The following is a 19527-nucleotide window of genomic DNA, read 5'->3' on the forward strand; positions in this document are numbered from 1 at the left end:
CTGTTTGTTTTCGTAGGCTCCTTTTAGTTTTGGCTGTCCCATTAAATGAAAAGAAGGGAATGATACTTGCTCAAAATGGGAAGCCAAGGAGCTAGGTGAGAATGTTTTCTATTAGGGCTTCCAAGAAGGAAATGGCAACCCACTCCATTGTTCTTGCCTGAAGAATCCCAGGGACGTTGGAGCCTGGTGGGCTGCCGTCTATGGGGTCACAGAGTTGGACACGACTGAAGTGACTTAGCAGTAGCAGGCAGGTGGCACTAGTGGTGAAGAGCCCTCCTGCCAACCCAGGAGACATAAGAGACTTGGGGGTTCAATCCCTGGGTTAGGAACATACCCTGGAGGGATGGCATGGCGACCCACTCCAGTATTCTTGCCTGGAGAATCCCATGAACGGAGGAGCCTAGTGGGCTACAGTCCGTAGGGTCGCAAAGAGTCGGACACGACCGAAGCGACTTAGCATGCATAGATCATTATGTGATTAATAACGGTGTCTTCTAGTGTCCTCAGGATCGGAACTTCCTCAGATGCCCAAAAGCGATCCTCTTTGGAGCAGGGGCAATAAAAGCACCATGAAGTTCTATCTCATTTCCACGTTCTATATTTAAGAGAAAGAAGTGATTTCAAGCAAAACTATATGAAGAAATCTAATGAATAGTTGATGTCTTACTGTGACCCTGGAGTGAAGGATAGTATCATGTAAAACGTGTTGACTCCCTGTTTGTCTTTTCCTTGGTTTAAAAAAACTTGTTCATGTTCTATAGTTAAGAGGCTTAGATAAAAGAGTGAATTGCTTCAACCTTTTATTGTCGATTTGATTTGCTGACCTAGACATTTATGTTATGCTACTGAAAGTAAATCAGCCAGTGATTTAATTTCGTAAATGTTAATAGATTTGCTTTGTTTTTACTTTTCTGTTTGAATAGCAGTAATTACCCCTTCTATTTATGTACTTCTTCCCCAGAAGGAACTCAGATTTCTTTGTAGAGGCTCTGTCATTAATTTCCATTATCCTCCCTCAAAGGTTTTTAGTGAGCGGTTATTATGTTCCGTAATTTTCCAAATGGGAGAAACTGAAGCATAGAAAGATGGAGCTGACGGTGTCTGGGTCAGTAGCTCAGGTGGTAGGTAGAGACCTAGTATAGTGCTGCACCCAGGTTATCCTGGGGAACAAGCGGGGATGGGACCGTGATGTTTGAGCCTACACGGCTGCCCCAGTGAGTGATGTCATATATTACAGGCTAGAAAACTCAGGGGCTGTGCAGACGGACAGGCACACACCCGTGTGTCTGTGTGTGTCGTTTTCTCCTTTAAATTTAAGACATACACATGAGATCTCATTTCCAAAGTGTCAGCCGATAGTGACAAGCCTTTCCAGGAACATTTTTTAGTGATGCCGTTCAGTATGGAGCTTCCCTGGTGGCTCAGAAGGTAAAGAATCTGCCTGCAATGCGGGAGACCTGGGTTCAGTCCCTGGTTTGGGAAGATCCCCTGGAGGAGGGCATGGCAACCTGCTCCAGTATTCTTGCCTGGAGGCTCCCATGGACAGAGGAGCCTGGCGGGTTGCATTCCAAGGGGTCACAGAGTCAGACACAACTGAGCAACTAAGCACATTTAGTACGAGCAAGATAGAGTTGGTTTTTTGTTTGTGTGTTTTGGGGTTTTTGTTGTTGTTGTTTTACTTGGCACTATTAAGTTGAAGTGTATTAAAACTATCTACACTTTTTCTTTTTTTTGGGGGGGGGGGAAGCTAGGTTGATTTCAGGGAAGAGATCTCCTTTAGGATGATTTCATTTGATTCTATTGCAGGAGATGCATTTGCTGCACTTGTTCCACTTTCTATCCGTTGACTGTTAACTTAGCAGTTGGCAACTGTGCTGCCAACCAGGCCCAGATTTACAGAGGCGACTCGGTGCCGAGCCTGGTCAGGCATTGGAATTACCCACAGTGCCTTGCATCTGGTAGGGACTCAATGTTAGTGATTGAATTGAGCCAAACAGAAATTAAATTCCTACTACAGATGAGATACCAAGTATCTGATTATTCTGCAGCCATTCTTCATTTCCGAGGCCTTAAAGTATGTGGCGTTTTATATCAATCCTGGGATGCAATGCTAAGTTTGTTTAGCAATGAAAGGGATCATTTACCACAATGAGGTATTCCCTTAAGGATGAGGCAGGATGGGTGATAGGACTTTTACGTGTTTAAAACATTTTAACATCAAGTGTTGACAGAAAATTTGAAACCTTGGTTTTAGCACTGTGTTGAATGTGTACTTACATGTCCTTGACCATGGGTCTAATCTGTGGCGTCTGTGCTGGTTCGTTGCCTTGGCATATGAATCACAAAGGCTGGAGGGAAGGTTCAAGGATCAACAGGCTTTTTCAATCCTTTACATTCCATGGAAACAAAAATCATTCTTTAAACTCTATTTTAAGTAAACTGTTTCTGAGCGTTTTGCTTTGGTTTTTCAAGTGGGTTTTCTGTTCAAATATTTCCCTGCATATAACCCATAGGATAAGACTGGCCTCTGGGTAAGCCTGTTCTCCAGTCGTAATTAGGGGCCAATTGCCTTCTAGGGGGCTCTCTGATCTTTAACTGGTTCCACTGACTTCACTGCAGTCTGATTCTGCAGAGGCGCCCTCCTCCCTCTGCTGATCTCCTGGTCTGTGGCTTTGGGCCTAACAGAACAGCGGCTCTACTGCAGAGGGCAGTTCAGCTCTTTGTCTGAGCATTTGATTGAGAAAAGAGAATTTCCCAGGAAGTGGCAGGAGCTCGCTGAGTTGAAGTCTGTGTAGGAGCTGTGTTTGTATTCTGGAGACCATAGGCACGTCCACATTCACAGGTTGGAGTCTCCCTTCGTGTGCGGGACAGGAATGAAGTTAACGCTTCCAGGCTGGGGCTGGGCCTGGGCCTGGGACAAGCACAAAATCAAACCATTTAGAGCACACTTTTCCAAACCCATGATCCAGCCATAGCCTCCTCCAAGCTGTAACTTGAAGATGGTAATACCTATGGATAGACAGTAATTTGGTTCGGGGAGTTTAAATTATATAGTGTGCTGCACAATATTACACATTTCTGTCACCCATGATTTTCCTGTTTTGTGATTCCTTGTGTCTGAGGAAGTAAAAATAGAAATATAGACTTTAAAATTGGGAGTTAAAAAACAAATCTCTGCTACATGTGTGCTTAAAGAATATTGCACTGTTCTATACCCTTCTAGAAATATTAGTATATTTTGAAGAAGATTGATAAGGCAGGATGTGGTTATACTTTTAGAAGGAGTTTTGAATGTTCAGATATAATGCTACTTGACTGTACGCAAACCATTATTGTAATTCACCATATGTCATTCCATTTTTGTTGTTCAGTTGCTAAGTTGTGTCCTACTCTCTGTGACCCCATGGACTGCAGCACACCAGACTCTTCTGTCCTCCAGTGTCTCCCAGAGTTTGCTCAAAATCATGTCCCATTGAATCAGTGATGCTATCTAACCATCTCATCCTCTGCTTCCCCCACCCCCAACTCTTTGTGACCAACCCCTTTGCCACTGTGTGAACTGGGGCCCACTAGGATCCTCACGTGGGATTCTCCTGGCAGGAATACCAGAGTGGGTTGGAATTTCCTCCTTCAGGAGATCTTCCCAACCCAGGGATTGAACCTGTGTCTCTTGCATGGACAGGCAGATGCTTTACAACTGAGCCACCTTGGAAACCCTTACACCAGTCCACTAGGGCTACCACAGCAAGATACCGTGGACTGCGTGGCATAAAACAACAGAATTTTATTTTCTCACCGCTCTGGAGGCCAGAAGTCCAAGACCAAGGCATCAGAAGGGCTGGTTTCTCCTGAGGCGGCCTTTGTCCTTGGCTCACGGACTTCTTGCTAAACCCTCACGTGGCCTTGTGGTCTCTCCTCTGTGTGTGGGCATCCCTCGTGTTTCATTGTATGTCGCCATTTCATCCTCTTATAAGGACACCATTCAGATTGGACCAGGGCCCCAAGAACCTCGTTTCATCTTAAGGACCTCTTTAAAGACCCCGCCTTTCAATTCAGTCACATTTTGGGGTACTAGGGGCTAGGACTTCAACATGAATTTTGTGGTACAATGATGCAGCCCTTAACACCCCAAAGAAACATTATTTTACCTGAAGAGAAATAGCAGGGTGAGTGAGTGGGTCTAGAAATTGCCTTGAGCAGCCAGCCCGTCTTTGCCTGGTCCCCTCAGAAATGGGTGTGATGCAGGGAGAAGAAACATAGGCTTTGGAGCCTCAGTTCAAATCCAGCACCACAGCTTTGGGTAAGACGCTCAGTGACGCCAAAGCAGCGCGTCAGCACCCGCCAGCCACCAGCGTTACTGTCATTAGCATCACACAGCACTCACCCAGGTGGGTATTTTTCTGTAGCATCATCTCCTCTGAGGCTCCTGTTGGCCTTTACATTGTACACCTCCAAAGGGAACGTTTGATGATGGAGAAATACTTTTGATGGGTTTCCCTGGTGGCTCAGCGGTAAAGAATCCACCTTCCAAGGCAGGAACGAGATGCAGGAGACATGGGTTCAGTTCCTGGGTCAGGAAGATCGCCCGGAGAAGGAAATGGCAACCCACTCCAGTGTTCCCGCCTGGGAAGTCCCATGGATAGAGGAGCCTGGTGGGCTACAGTGGGGTGAGCAACCATGGAGTCGCCAAAACGTTGAACACAACGGAGCAACTAAACAGCAACAACAATCCTTTGTTTTCGGTTAGAAGGTATGATGGGCCTCTCAGGTCGGAACGAAGAAGCCTGGCAGCTGACAGCCAAGGTTTTCCTCTCTTTTCAGGTTCACTACAACGTTGGCAAAAACCTGGCTGATAAAGGCAATCAGACTGCGGCCATCAGATATTACCGGGAAGCGGTGAGGTACTGCAAGCGGCTTATCTCGCAGAAGACATGCCATTTTTACAGTATCCGTGTCTAATTGTAACTTTCTAGCGCTAAAAACCTGTCCCCGCGAGGGCCCCAACTTTAGGTTTGCCAGTGCCTGAGAGCTGGGTGAAGACTGCGGGCTTGGTTTCTCTCTCCACTTCCAGATTAAATCCCAAGTACGTCCATGCCATGAATAATCTGGGAAACATCCTGAAAGAAAGGAACGAGCTTCAGGAAGCGGAGGAGCTGCTGTCTTTGGCTGTACAGATACAGTAAGTGTCCTCTTACAATTGTGTTCACGGCGAGGATGGGCACCCCTGCCTCCTGGGGGCTGATGCTTTCCTTTCCTCGTTCACCTTCCAGGCCAGACTTCGCTGCCGCATGGATGAATTTAGGCATCGTACAAAACAGCCTGAAGCGGTTCCAAGCCGCCGAGCAAAGTTACCGGACGGCGATCAAGCACCGGAGGAAATACCCAGATTGTTACTACAACCTGGGGCGTTTGGTAAGCTTACCCAACCTTTGGTAAGGTGCCCTGTGGCTGTGGAAGAAAAGCATGATTTTGTTTCCTTCTTTATACTGTTATCATTGTAATGTCTGTTTGGTACTTGCCCTCATAGTGAAGTGAAAGTCACTCAGTCGTGTCCAACTCTTTGTGACCCCATGGACTATACAATCCATGTGATTCTCCAGGCCAGAATCCTGGAGTGGTTAGCCTTTCCCTTCTCCAGGGGATCCTCCCCACCCAGGGATCGAACCCAGGCCTCCCGCATTGCAAGCGGATTCTTTATGTAGCACTATATCCTAGGTACTTTGGGGGCAAACAGAGATTGATCAGGAAGAACCTAGTCCAGCCTCATAGGATTGACCGTCACCAGGCAGAAGAAAGTGATCAGGTCATTTGAAATATTTTATTCCTTCAGATGGGATTTTTAAAGCAAAACTGATTAAATTCATTCAAGTGAAAAAAATAGAACGGGTGACTTCCCTGGTGGCCCAGTGGATAGGAATCCATCTGGCAGTGCAGGGGACACAGGTTCGGTCCCTGCTCAGGTAAGATCTGACATGCCACAGGGCAGCTGGCTTAGTTCCGCTTCTGCTGAGCCCTGAGCTCTAGATCCCGGGAACCACAGCTACTGAAGCCCGCTCACCCAGGAGCCTGTGCTGGGCAACAGAAGCCACGGCAGTGAGAAGCCCACACTCACCGCAGCTAGAGAAAAGCCTTAGCAGCAACGGAGACCCCGCACAGCCAAAAATAAATAATTTCTTTAAAAGACACTTAAAAAAAAAAATAAGAATAGTAACACCCATTCTTGCCCTCTACATCTTATGAAGTCCTTTCACGTACATTTATCTCAGTTGAAGGCAGCTATTTGATTTCCTAACATGTGGGAGTTTTTTTTAAAGCTCTAATTAGAGAGCAAGCCATCTTGAATTAGCCAAGTTTTAAGAGATCATAAAGGCAACAGGTTAAACTAAGGAGTAAATTACAATTTTTAAAGTCCCTTTGTGCCCTGTAAAACAGTGTTCCAAGGGGTTACTTCCTGATAAACATTGGCTCCTCTGTTTTTTAAAACACGGATAAAAACTGAAATTTAAAAAAACAAACCCATAATGCGATTTCTGAGCTTTCCTTTTCTCCTGTCTCAAGGGACGGTTCCCTGCATTTTTACAGGGAACCACCCCTCACCCCCATAAAAGAAAGCTCAGGAGCCCACAAAAGGGCTTTGAGATTATTTAATGGAAATTTTGGTTACTAACCCACTTCAGTATTCTTGCCTGAAAAATTCCGTGGACAGAGAACCCTGGTGGGCTACAGTCCATGGGTCACAAAGAGTCGGACACAACTGAGCGACTAACTCACATACTCGCACACACATATTCTGGTCCTCTGTATGGTTTTCTTGGAGACGGGACAGACAATACAACTTCTCTGTAATGATGTCAGTAAAGACCAGAAAATCCAATCACTTATAATGCAGGGTAGATTCTTACAAAGTTCATGAAGTGAGAAGGAGGTCTGGAAACAAGTTGGCTGTTATCCAAATACCTGCCTTGGTGGTTATGGCAGAGATTACTGTTTACTATGTCTTTACCAGGACTTGCATTGACATAGTATTCTTGAGATCCACATGAATTCTTCTTTGTTTTTTTTTCCCCCCACTGTGGTTTATTACAGAATATTGAATGTAGTTCCCTGTGCAGTACAAGAGGACCTTGTTGTTTATCCACTCTCTATATAATAGTTTGTATATGCTAGTTCCACACTCCCAATCCGTCGCTCCCCCAGCCCCTGTTGAATTCTTTTTTGATTCCTTTTTATTCCTCTATTTTGGAGGCAGCTCTTTTTTCTCATTATTGTTTGTGAAGTGAGTGTATCTGCCTGGAGTCCTGGGTTAATACTGTAAAGCTCTAATACTTAGCAGTCTTCTTCCTTCCTGCAGTAGCTGCCAGTCGCTGCAATTCCTTGGGGTTTGGGAAATTGAGAATTTATGGTAAATGAGCCAAGTTAACGTTCAAAGAGAGGAAGATAGAATATAAACTAGAGGTTTCTAGCAATGTGCTCCAGGCCCTGGAACTCATCCGCACTCTCACGTAGAAGATCATCTGTAGTCTTAACTGTATGAAGACCTTATGCCACTCTCTGTATATTGTTTACTAATTATGCTACCATGAAGTAATCTTCCTGCATTCTCTCCTGCCAACTGTTCTTGCTTATTTAAAGATTTTGTCCTCTATTGTGGTTTAATTATCTAGCTTTTGCCTGCTTGACAGCTTAAAAGCATTAAGAGCTTAATCTTTAAAAGCTCAACCAGTATATTTATATAATAGCAAATAATAAGGACTTAACATAAGAGTTTCTGTTTGGGAAAAAAATCCTCCTTAGTCACTCTTTAGTAGTGGGGACAGAAATGTGTTTTGATGTCTGGATCCAGATAAGAAGGGAATATAACGCAGTTCTCATGTGACATAGGAAATGGGGAGGAGCTGGATTATTTGGGACCCTGGTCTCCTGCATTGCAGGCAGATTCTTTACAGTCTGAGTCACCAGGGAAGCCCTTATTCGGGACACATCACTGATATTAGAGAACTATGGTAATGGTGACTGGACACAGTTCATTGTGCAAGGACTGACTGTATCAGTCAGGATCCATTCAGGAAAACTAAAACCATACTAAGTATCTTAGAGAAGATTCAGTACAAGGAACGGGTTATACAGCTGTTGGAAAAACACTTGTGGAAAGATGATATTAACTCAGGGAGTAAAAGGAAACTACGTTGGGGTTAGGGGGACAAACAGGATGAGGTGGTGCCCCCAGAATTTAAGAACTCATGGAAGGCAACACATCTCAGGAATTAACCATCACCTGAAGACTGAGATGTGAGATGTGAGAGTTGGACTATAAAGAAAGCTGAGCGCTGAAAAATTGATGCTTTTGAACTGTGGTGTTGGAGAAGACTCTTGAGAGTCCCTTGGACTGCAAGGAGATCCAACCAGTCCATCCTAAAGGAAATCAGTCCTGAATGTTCATTGGAAGGACTGATGCTGAAGCTGAAGCTCCAATACTTTGGCCACCTGAGGCGAAGAGCTGACTCATTGGAAAAGACCTTGATGCTGGGAAAGATTGAAGGCAGGAGGAGAAAGGGATGGCAGAGGATGAGATGGTTGGATGGCATCACCAACTCAGTGGACATAAGTTTGAGTAAACTCCAGGTGTTGGTGATGGACAGGGAGACCTGGCGTGCTGCAGTCCATGGGGTCGCAAAGAGTTGGGCACGACTGAGCAACTGAACTGAAGACTGAGATGATGATAGAACAACCACAGTCCAGCCCTGGGACTGTGGAGGAGGGGACATGACCACTGTAGAGACGCTGCCAAGGATAATAAGGAAGGAGAAAGCGAGAATGGGGGGCAGGGCTACTCCTTGTCCAACCATCTGATCATCACTCGTGACTCCTATTGGCAGAGACTTAACTGGGAGGAGCCAAGTAGCAAAGCACCCTGGGAAATGTAGTTTGCAGAGCATAGAAAGCTAAGCATAGAAGTATTAGGAAAATAATGTGCTTATTTATCTGTTTACTTTCTGGGTGAGTAGTTCTTGTGAAATCACCATTTTTCTCTGTTTCACTTAAAGTGCTTGTTCACTTTGTATAGCTGCTATAAAAGGCAAGTGTGTAAAAGTGTTAGTCGCTCAGTCGTGTCCACTCTTTGTGACCCCATGGACTATAGCCCACCAGGCTCCTCTCTCCACGGGATTTTTGACACAAGAATATTAGAGTGGGTTGCCATTCCCTTCTCCAGGGGATCTTCCTGACCCAGGGATCAAAGCTGGGTCTCCTGTATTACAGGCAGATTTTCTACTGTCTGAGCCAGTTCAAGGCAAAATAAGAGTAAATGTTATCTGGTTCAGTCTGGTGTTATTCTTTAATAGATAGTAATAAATAATAAAATATGTAAAGAATGTTCGTGTAACGAAGTTATGCTGGTTTTCCTGGGTGCTTTAGAATGAATGTCACTATGAGTCTTGTCCATGTAACTCAAATGCATGTTACTTGCTGGAGAGAATTGGCTGAGAAATCAATGGAATATCAAATACAAAGAGAAAATTAAATGTTGATATAATTGACTTCCCTGGTAGCTCAGACAGTAAAGTGTCTGCCTACAATGCAAGAGACCTGGATTTGATCCCTGGGTCAAAAGGATCCCCTGGAGAAGAAAATGGCAACCCACTCCAGTACTCTTGCCTGGAAAATCCCTATGAGTCTTGTCCATGTAACTCAAATGCGTCTTACTTGCTGGAGAGAATTGGCTGAGAAATCAGTGAAATATCAAATATAAAGAGGAAATTAAATGTTGATATAATTAGGCAACCTAAATTATTAAAAGTTTTTTAACTTTACATATTTCCTCATTTAAGGGCTAAAGTACTTTAATTAGAGTTCCTGAGTCTCATGGGAAATTTCAACATCTCTAGGAAATGGATATTCACAGATATTTCCATAATTCACTCAACATTTCTTTTTCTGGCATAATATGTCACCTATTTACTGTGTGGGTCACAGGGCAAGTCACAGTTTCTGTTGTCTAAGGAAAAGACAGACCTGATAGTAAATAAAGAAATAGCCTTAAATTCTGATAAAATTGTCATCACGTGCACTTGGTTGTGGAGTTAAAGGAACCATGTTCATTCAGTTGAGATGTGCATTTGAACTGAATTAGAGAGGGCTAGGTAAAGAATCTGCCTGCAATGTGTGAGACCTGGGTTCGAGCCCTGGGGTGGAGAAGGCAATGCCTACCCACTCCAGTGTTCTGGCCTGGAGACTTCTGTGGACTGCATAGTCCACGGGGTTGCAAAGAGTCAGACACGACTGAGTGACTTTCACTTTCAGAGAGGGCCAGAGGGTCACCTGCTACAAACTCCCATCATTTTCTCCCTCTGTATGCTTTTATTAACTATGTAAATTGAGAACTAACCATTTTGTATTCTATTATCAATGTTAACATTCTCTCTCAAAAGACAGCAGTACATTATTCTCTCCTTCCTGAGGGAGGCAAACAGGCTCCAGATTGACAAAGGGGTTTATGTTCTTGCTTAAGACTTCTCCAGTGACTTCATAAAGTATGTCTGATACACTCACAGTTTCATAGGAAGCTTAGATAGAGTCAGGAAGACCATTCTTCACAAGGTGAGCTTGACACATGGAGCTTAATCACATTAAATGTTTTGTTTGCCATTTAAAATAATAACTTAAATAATACCTAGACTACATGAAATCTTTCTAGAAAAATACTAATGATTTCGTTTTTTCCCTTACCTCTTTTCAGTGGTATGCAACATAATTTAACACCTGGAATCACTAAGTTATGGGTTGTAGTTAAAAGGTTGTAGGCTGAGGAGCTAAACCACCTGGTCCCATTCCCTGCTCTCCCATTTCTAGATGTGGAACTTTGGGCAAGTTACTTCCTCTTTGTGTGCCTCAGTTTACTTCATCTGTGAAATGGGAATAGTTCTCTTCATCCCTGAGATTGTTTGGAGAATTAAATGAGTTAATATGAAAATTTGGAAGCTTGATACATACAAGTTTGGTTTTGGGGGGTTAGTTAGAGCTTGGAAAGAGAAAGCAAAAGAGAATTGGAATATTGATTGATTGCCAGGAGTCCATGCTTTCTTTTCAGTACGCAGATCTGAATCGTCACGTGGATGCACTGAACGCATGGAGGAACGCTACCGTGCTGAAGCCAGAGCACAGCCTGGCCTGGAATAACATGATCATACTCCTCGATAACACAGGTGCGGGGTAGCGATTCAGCCAGTCCCCAGTGCTGCACCAGTGGATAGTTAAGGAATAGAGCTGATTTTTTTTTAATAGTATGTTAGTTTTTTTTTTTTTAATGAAACTAGGGTTCAATATATTGCATGGCAAATATGAAATCTGGAATATGGAGTTTCCTTTGACATACTGGAATATGAATGTTTGGGAAAGTGACCCTTTGCTTAGAGGTGGTGTTGAGTAATGGGGTTGGTGTGCACTAACATCTCATTTCATCTTAAGCCTGTCATGTGATAATTGGCATCATCTAGGATGCTGGAGGGAGAAGGCAGTGGCACCCCACTCCAGTACTCTTGCCTGGAGAATCCCATGGACAGAGGAGCCTAGTAGGCTGCGGTCCATGGGGTCTCACAGAGTCGGACACGACTGAGCGACTTCACTTTCACTTTTCACTTTCATGCATTGGAGAAGGAAATGGCAACTCACTCCAGTGTTCTTGCCTTGAGAATCCCAGGGACAGGGGAGCCTGGTGGGCTGCCGTCTATGGGGTCGCACAGAGTTAGACACGACTGAAGTGACTTAGCAGCAGCAGCAGCAGCAGGATGCTGGAGGTTCCCAGAAATAAATAAGGATGGCTTCCTGGCTTATGAAACAGATGGTTCTGAGTCCATGCTCCAAAGGTCATGAATGGTACCCAAAGGAGATGCCCTCAAACCTACCCTCAGAGATCCTTATTTTTGATACAGTGATAACAAACTTGATGATCTGGTTTTCTTAGCATGTGGGAGACTGGATCAGTTGGAAGTTTCTCTGTTCCCCAGTTTAAAAAATCTAACCATCCCATAAGAAATGATAGTTTTCATTTGGCAGAATTTAAAGCTAGTCAGCCATCTGTACAGTGTGGAGGGAGAAATGCACTTGTTTCTAAAGGAAATGTAGAACGTGAACTTCAGTACTATAAATATTCAGTTATTAAAGGGTTGCTGGGATATTCTGCAGGCTTATTTTCTCCTATTTGGGTAGACCTGGTATCTGGGGGGAAATTAAAATTAAATTTTACATGCTGTGACAGAATTTAATCCAAAGCTGTTAGTATATTATATCAAAATTGTGCTGGACTGCCATGGCTTTGCAGCTGTTAGGTCGTGTGTGTGTGTGTGTGTGTGTGTTGCGTGTGTGTGTGTGTGTGTGTGAGTGACACGTTCCACATTTATTTTATTACGTAGTTTACTCATGACTGTACATAATGCACAAAAGCCTTGTTAATTAGACTAAAACACTACTACGGCACAAACGTGTTTTTTAGGTTTTCCATTTTTCACTCATAGGTAATTTAGCCCAAGCTGAAGCTGTTGGCAGAGAGGCACTGGAATTAATACCTAACGACCACTCTCTGATGTTCTCCTTGGCAAACGTGCTGGGGAAGTCCCAGAAATACAAGGTGCGTGGCCCCCAGGCTGTGATTTCTCGCGCTGAGTGCCAGCACCTGACAGGAACCATAAGTGTAACTTCTGCCCGGTTAAGTTGAGAGCGGGGCCCGAGCCGTGCTAGCCGCATACCAGTGTGGCTTGGTCAGCCTGCATCCTGGAGAAGCTGCCCGAGAGATGAATCTGTGGCCCAGCTCCACATGCTTTCTGGTCATCATCGCTGTTGCTCAGACGTGGGAGGGGAGGAGAAGCCCACGGAGCCCTAGCGGACTCCCCAGCCCCCTCCCCGGCACAGAGCTGTGATGCTGTCCTGGCAGTGGGGCTGGTGGTCTTTGCACAGAAAGAATAGTGGTCCAAGGCGGGATAGGATTGGTTCTTCCTGCTTCCAGGTTTCTCCTCACCTGCAGGAAGTTACAGATCGCCTGCAAAGCCCTAGAAGTTTCTGACCGATGAAAACTGGTTCAGCTGTGTGTGACGGGGCTCCCAGGATAGGCCAGTAGACCGTGAATCACAAGGCACTTAACTCCCTGTGTACTCAGGGGGACTCCGTTCCCAATGGCACTGATCTCAGATTTTAATTCTGTGCGTCAGAACCACCGAGAGAGCCTGTGAAAACACAAATGCTTATTCTTCCCCATGGCTCAGTTGGGTGAGGTCAGCAAATGGGTATTTTCAACCAGCATCCTGGCCTCCTAACACAAATGTTACAGAAAACATACTTTTAGAAGCAGCGTCTTAGTCCTTTCATGAGAGAAGTACTTCTTTCCCGAATCAGGGGCTGTATGTGATTCTGATCACGCTAGGCCTAGAAGTACTGATTAATTCCCATTTGTCCCATGTTATTTACGTCTCTTCAGCTGATGAGATAGCATTATCAGTATAATTTTCTATAACAACACTGCAGTAAGATAATTCATGCATTTCTATCCTTTTCGAGTTGAATACTCAGGGAGTTTCATAGCTTCAATATACATTTTTTAATTTCTAGATCTTGCTGACTGATAACCTTTTGAGGAGCATTGTGTTTACTTTTTGCAAGTCTGCCTGTGCAGAGGGGACCCAGTTGTGGCTGTTTCTGCCCCATTCTCTCTGCTCATTTTCTCCAACTGACTAGGCTGCTTCTGGGTTCCCCAGGGGGTTGTGGGTTCTTCCGGAAGGTCACACAGACCCCACCTCCTAACCTGGAGAATCCTGGAAATGAGTTCACCGATGCTGACTGGAAGTGACCCTTCCACAGGTGTTCTCAGAGCCCAGCGCTTTCCCTTTGACCTTTGTTCATCCTCCCCCGCACCCTGAACTAGCTGCTTGCTCGATGTGGCAGGATCCCCGCCACTTCTGGGAGGCAGGTGGCAGAGTCCTCAGCATATTCGTCCTCTTTTTGGCCGCTGTCCTGACTCCTGCTGTCACCTCTGCTCCATCACACCCTGCGGTGGGTCACCGTTCCCAGCCTCTCTTCAACACGGTGTGGCCCCACTGGGCCTCCTCAGTGTTGGAAGGAGGATTTGGTGGAACAAAGAGCGCATTCAAAGTTTGAAAACCATAGGCGATAAACTGTGCATGAAACCTTGGCATTTCGTGCAGTACCTTATCTTGTATGTATTTCATCTTCTAGGAGTCTGAAGCTTTGTTCCTCAGAGCAATTAAAGCTCATCCAAATACGGCAAGTTACCATGGCAATTTGGGTAAGGAAAAATTTCAATTTGAATCATACTGAAATTCTATATACTCTTAGTGAAATGGGCTTCCCTGGTAGCTCAGCTGGTAAAGAATCCACCTGCAATGTGGGAGACCTGGGTTCCATCCCTGGCTTGGGAAGATCCCCTGGAGAAGGGAAAGGCTACCCACTCCAGTATTCTGGCCTGGAGAATTCCATGGACTTTACAATCCACAGGGTCGCAAAGAGTTGGACACGACTGAGTGGCTTTCACTTAGTGAAATAGATACATTTTTGTAAAATCACTTGGGAGAGTTGTTTTTCAAATCTAGCCTGTGTTGGCCTTAGTGAACTGAGAAGTACTTGGGAAGTTTGCAGTCTGACCTGTGTGTGCTTTTCTGTAGTGAACCTTCCTCCTAACCTGGTCTTCCTTGAATTCCTATGTTCTCTGTCTTGGCTAAGAATGCATTTACAGTGATATATTCCCTAGAATTCCTTTCTTCTCTTTTTATATCTCAGTAATTCAGATTTTTAGAAAAGTACTTCTTTGGCTGCCTCGAGTCTGAGTTGTTTCTCTCTAGAGGTAGCATGCAGGCTTGGTTTCCCCGAGGCACATGGCTGCACTGCAGGGCAGATCCTTAACCACTGGGCCACCAGGGAAGTCCCAGTAATTCAGATTTTTAGAACAAGGCTTGTTGATGTTTAGAAGGCTCAGTCATGTGAATATTTTTTCTACCAAATCTCTTCCCTATAGATTCTGTAGCTTCTCCTTGCAAGAAAGTGATGAAGCATCAGTGGTTTCTGTACTGCTCACATCGAAAGTTCATTTTACTTAGAAAATTGTTGTTATCATCAGAGGCTTACTATTCTAATACGTAGATTTATTTTACTATCACTTTATGGTCAGATCTTGATGTGAGAGCCCTGAATTCCAGCTGGCAACAGACAAGCTATGATGTTGCCAAAAGGTGTAAGGGAATCTTTATTAAACAGCTGGTCTTGGGGCTTCCCTGGTGGTTCAGTGGTGAAGAATCCACCTGCCAATGCAGGAGACAGGGGCTTGATCCCTGGTCCTGGAAGACCCCACATGCTGCAGAGCAGCTAAGCCCATGTGCCCATGACTACTGAGCCCATGTGCCCTAGAGCCCATGCTCTGCAACGAAGAGTAGCCCCCGCTTACTGCAACTAGAGGAAAACCCTCAAAGCTGGGAGGACCCAGCACAGCCAAAAAATAAATAAATAAAAATTATTAAAAAAAAAAACAAAAACCTGAACAGCTGGTCTTCTACGTGGTGGCTTTGTGCTAAGCAGCGTGGCAGCCCAGCCCTATCCAGCCTGGCTTCCAGGAAATTTCAGGGCAGCATCACCAAACTTAGGGAACTCTTCTTTTACTTCTTTATGTAACGATGTTGCTGTAGGGAGATGGTTCAGAACCCCGGGAGTAACTGGGAATGGTTAAATGGACAATCACCAAGGAGCACGATTACAATAAATAAATTTGGCAGTACGAACAGCATTGTTTTAAACAATGGTTTTGGAAAACTGCTCACAGAGGTTCTGTTATATTTCTTTGTGCAAGTGGTTGGGACTACCACAAGTTATTCAGAAGCCTTTCCAATGAAATTGATCTCTTGCTGTTTCAGCTGTGCTGTATCATCGTTGGGGCCATCTAGACTTGGCCAAAAAACACTACGAGATCTCTCTGCGGCTTGACCCAACAGCATCGGGAACTAGGGAAAATTATGGTCTTCTAAGAAGAAAGCTGGAACAAATGCAAAAGAAAAATGTCTGATCCTTTTTCCTTCATTTTCTGAGTTTGTGTGTGTGTGTGTGCATGAGGCAGATTGTCCATATCTCGTGCTTGCGTTTAACCATTTAAAGTCCTACATGTTATTTACTTTATTGGTTTTTTTTCCTGTGAAAACAAAAACATGCAAAAAGATTATAGCACCAGCAATTTACTCTTGAATGCTTGATGTGGTTTTTGCATTGAAATTGTATTTTTTCAGACAACTCAAACATAACTTCTGAAATTCCAAGGGTAAAGTCTTTTTTAATTAAAAAGAAAAAGAGAAAAAAATTATCTTGAGCGACTTACAGCAGAATTAAACCTGCATTTGGAATGAGTCGTGTTGCATAGATACTCATACTATTAAACGTCGACTGTGAACAGAAAGTGACATACTGACTCCTATACTTTATGTAAATATCTTGTGTGTCTGTATATTAGAATTTTTATTTAATGATGAGTAAATTAAGATTTTTGGCTTTTTCATTTTTTTCCAAACAATATGCTATGTACTTCATTTGTAAGGAAATATTTATTTGTATTTTTATGTTTTGAACAGGGCAAATAATTGAATGAAGAGTGGAAGTTTTAACATCTGGTATATTTACACTTTTTTCATAGGAAGAAATTCACTCCTACAATATTTTTTGGATTCTTCAACTTGTGCTATTGGTAGCATGCAAAATTGTGTAGTATTCCACATAAACTGTCATTCTTAATAGAAAATTGAAGCTATGCTTTAGACAAAAACAGGCAGCCTGATGTCTTTATTTTTGTTATATCCAGTATTAAGAGGGCTACACATCTATGTAAGTTGCGTTTTTATATGTTTAGCTGGAAAGCAGTTTTCCATTTAGCTTCATAGAACCACAGTCATATCCAAAAAATGCAAGAGGTAAACTTCCTCTCAAAAGGAACCACATTTGAGAAGTTTGTGATATTTTTAAGAATTGGATTATTTATCCTGTTTTATTGGGTCAGAATAATCATATTCATTTTGTTTTATTCTATATTTGCTGTTGACCTAATGATTTATGCAATCTATGTAATTTCTTATGCAGTGAGATTATTACACAAACCAGTATAAAAGTGTCATATTGCCTCCTTAATAGATGATTTTTCAAGTTGCTCGGTTGGCCAAATGTTTGTTTGGGTTTTTCCTTAAGATGTTATGGGCGTTTTGGGCGCCCAAAACATTTTGGGCGACCCAATATTTGACTCTTTGTCTTCTTTCCTTAAACTGAAATCAAAGTGACCAATTCATTCTTTCTAGAATTTGGCTTCTATTTGGGTTTTGTTGTTGTTTAGTCACTAAGTCGTGTACAACTCTTTTTCGACCCCATGGACTGTAACCCACCAGGCTCCTCTATCCATGGGCTTTCCCCGGCAAGAATACTGGTGTGGGTTGCCATTTCCTCCTCCACTATTTGGTTTTAGGCACTGCTTAATAGAGTCATCCAGGTTCAACCAACAGGCTGAGTAGATATCACATTGAGATGAATTTGACTGTCTAACACTCGCTTGTGAGGAGTGGGGTCCACGGCAGACCAGCATAGAGTTGTAAATCGTAACCTACGAGATTTTGAGATCCTCAGAAGAGAAAATGCTGTTTCAAACCTTTCAGAAATGGTCCCAAAACAACAATAACAGTTTATAGAGCTCTTAAGAGCAGGAGCTGCCTTACTGTTCATTATGTTCCTATAGCGCTTAGCTTGGGAGGTAATAGATGTACTATATGCTTGTTGATTTTTTTTAAAATTTCTTTCTTTAAAACAGTGCTTGTCTTTTGAGAGTAAAGGAAAAACATTTCTTATAAGAGCCTATTCGTGATTTTGTTTCTTTTGTACTGATACTAAAACTTGTGTCACATCAAGACACCCTGCCTGCAGAGTGAACCCCCCAGCCCTCACTGCTCCGTCTCAGGATTTCCATCATAGCTGCCATCTGCCCAGAGAAAACAGCCATTCGCCTGATTGACATTTCATGGAGCCTTTTATCTCGGCAGATTTTGGAAGTGGGCCATGCTCTTCCTCTCTCCTTCCTCCTCCTTTCCTTCTTAAGGCAGCCACCTCCTTTATTTCTTAGATTTCCCTTCTAACAAGACTGAAGTGGAGATCTGTCTCCCGGTTCCCCCTCGTTTTTGGTATTTTTCTTAAACTTGTGTTTTTATTGCTCAGTCATGGTTTGGGATTCAGTTGGGAGTGCGGGTGGTATGAGAACAAGCATAGGGATCGTTGCCAGTTTGGGAAATCTGAGAGTCCGAATAATTCTTCTTCACCTCCCTGATAGTAAACGTCACGAAACCCTGGAAGATAGTTTGGGGCTATTTTTTATTTCTCTGTACATCTCTTCCCCATTAAATGCAGTGTTACATTTATTTCTTAGGACCTGCACCATGTAGATGTAGCTCACTATGCATTCACAGGGCTCTTTGGGTTTCTGATTCTATCATATTTCTGAAGCGTGGTCTTTCCATTTTATTTCAGATGAATGAGCTTAAATATCACAGAATAGACAAAGCCCCAGAGTAAAGCATTGGACATGTATGTTCATATTCACACCTATTGGACTTTGAGGTGAAAAAAACTATACTTCATTCTTGGCTCTAGGGCTTTGATGCCACAGGCAAGTCATTTAGCATTGCTTCAACTCCAGTTTCCCATCTGTAATGTGGGCATAATAAGACCTCCCTCCCAGTAATGAGGTGCTTGACTCAGTACTTGCCTTAAATGATAGACTAGACTTGGAGGAAGGTATAGATTTCTCAGCAGACAGGTTTGATCTGTCTGTCATGATTGCATGGTTACCAAATAGCCATAGCTGGTGGGGGAAAATTATTTTTCTCTCTTGACTAATTGAAGCTAATAAATGTTGAAAGAATGGCAATTAGAAAACCATTATTTTTTTTTGTCCCTAGTGAATTAATTGATTGCAGAAAAGATCAGCAGTGAATAAAAATCATTAGATGAAAGATCAGTGGAAAACTTTTTAGTGGAGGGCACAGCTCTGTGATTTTATCACAGGTAGATTTGTGAGGTCACTACAGTCGAGTAGAGACCCCTGGACTGCAAGGAGATCAAGCCAGTCCATCCTAAAGGAAATCAATCCTGAATATTCACTGAAAGGACCGATGCTGAAGCTGAAGCTCCAATACTTTGGCTACCTGATATGAAGAGCTGACTCACTGGAAAAGACCCTGAGGCTGGGAAAGGTTGAAGGTGGGAGGAGAAGGGGACGACAGAGGATGAGATGGTTGGATGGCATCACCGACTCAATGGACATGAGTTTGAGCACGCTCCGAGAGAAAGTGCAGGACACGGAAGTCTGGTGTGCTATGGTCCGTGGGGCTTCAGAGTCAGACACAACTGAGCAACTGAACAACAGTCAAGATACACAAGAGTCCCATCACAAGGATCCCTCATACTACTTCTATGCTATTATCTTTTTCAAGATATCTTCTTGAGCACAGACTGTGG

General features: G+C 43.5%; 1 protein-coding gene across 4 annotated transcripts in view; it reads left to right on the top strand.

The window, feature by feature from the left end:
* TMTC4 (transmembrane O-mannosyltransferase targeting cadherins 4) overlaps nt 1-19232 on the top strand; it is a 57880-nt gene extending 38648 nt beyond the window's left edge. For 3 of the 4 annotated variants that reach the window (XM_043478356.1, XM_043478358.1, XM_043478355.1), the window contains 7 exons: nt 4822-4901; nt 5072-5179; nt 5271-5412; nt 11087-11201; nt 12510-12622; nt 14221-14290; nt 15906-17864. In XM_043478356.1, coding sequence (XP_043334291.1) covers nt 4822-4901; nt 5072-5179; nt 5271-5412; nt 11087-11201; nt 12510-12622; nt 14221-14290; nt 15906-16054 — 777 coding nt within the window. In that variant the 3' untranslated portion in view covers nt 16055-17864. Of the gene's footprint in view, nt 1-4821; nt 4902-5071; nt 5180-5270; nt 5413-11086; nt 11202-12509; nt 12623-14220; nt 14291-15905; nt 17865-18537 lie in introns of those variants that run through there. The other variant, XM_043478357.1, reaches the window with a different exon arrangement.
* The last annotated feature ends 295 nt before the right edge of the window (nt 19233-19527 follow it).

The sequence above is a fragment of the Cervus canadensis genome, chromosome 9, assembly GCF_019320065.1.
Source record: "Cervus canadensis isolate Bull #8, Minnesota chromosome 9, ASM1932006v1, whole genome shotgun sequence".
NCBI lineage: Eukaryota > Metazoa > Chordata > Mammalia > Artiodactyla > Cervidae > Cervus > Cervus canadensis.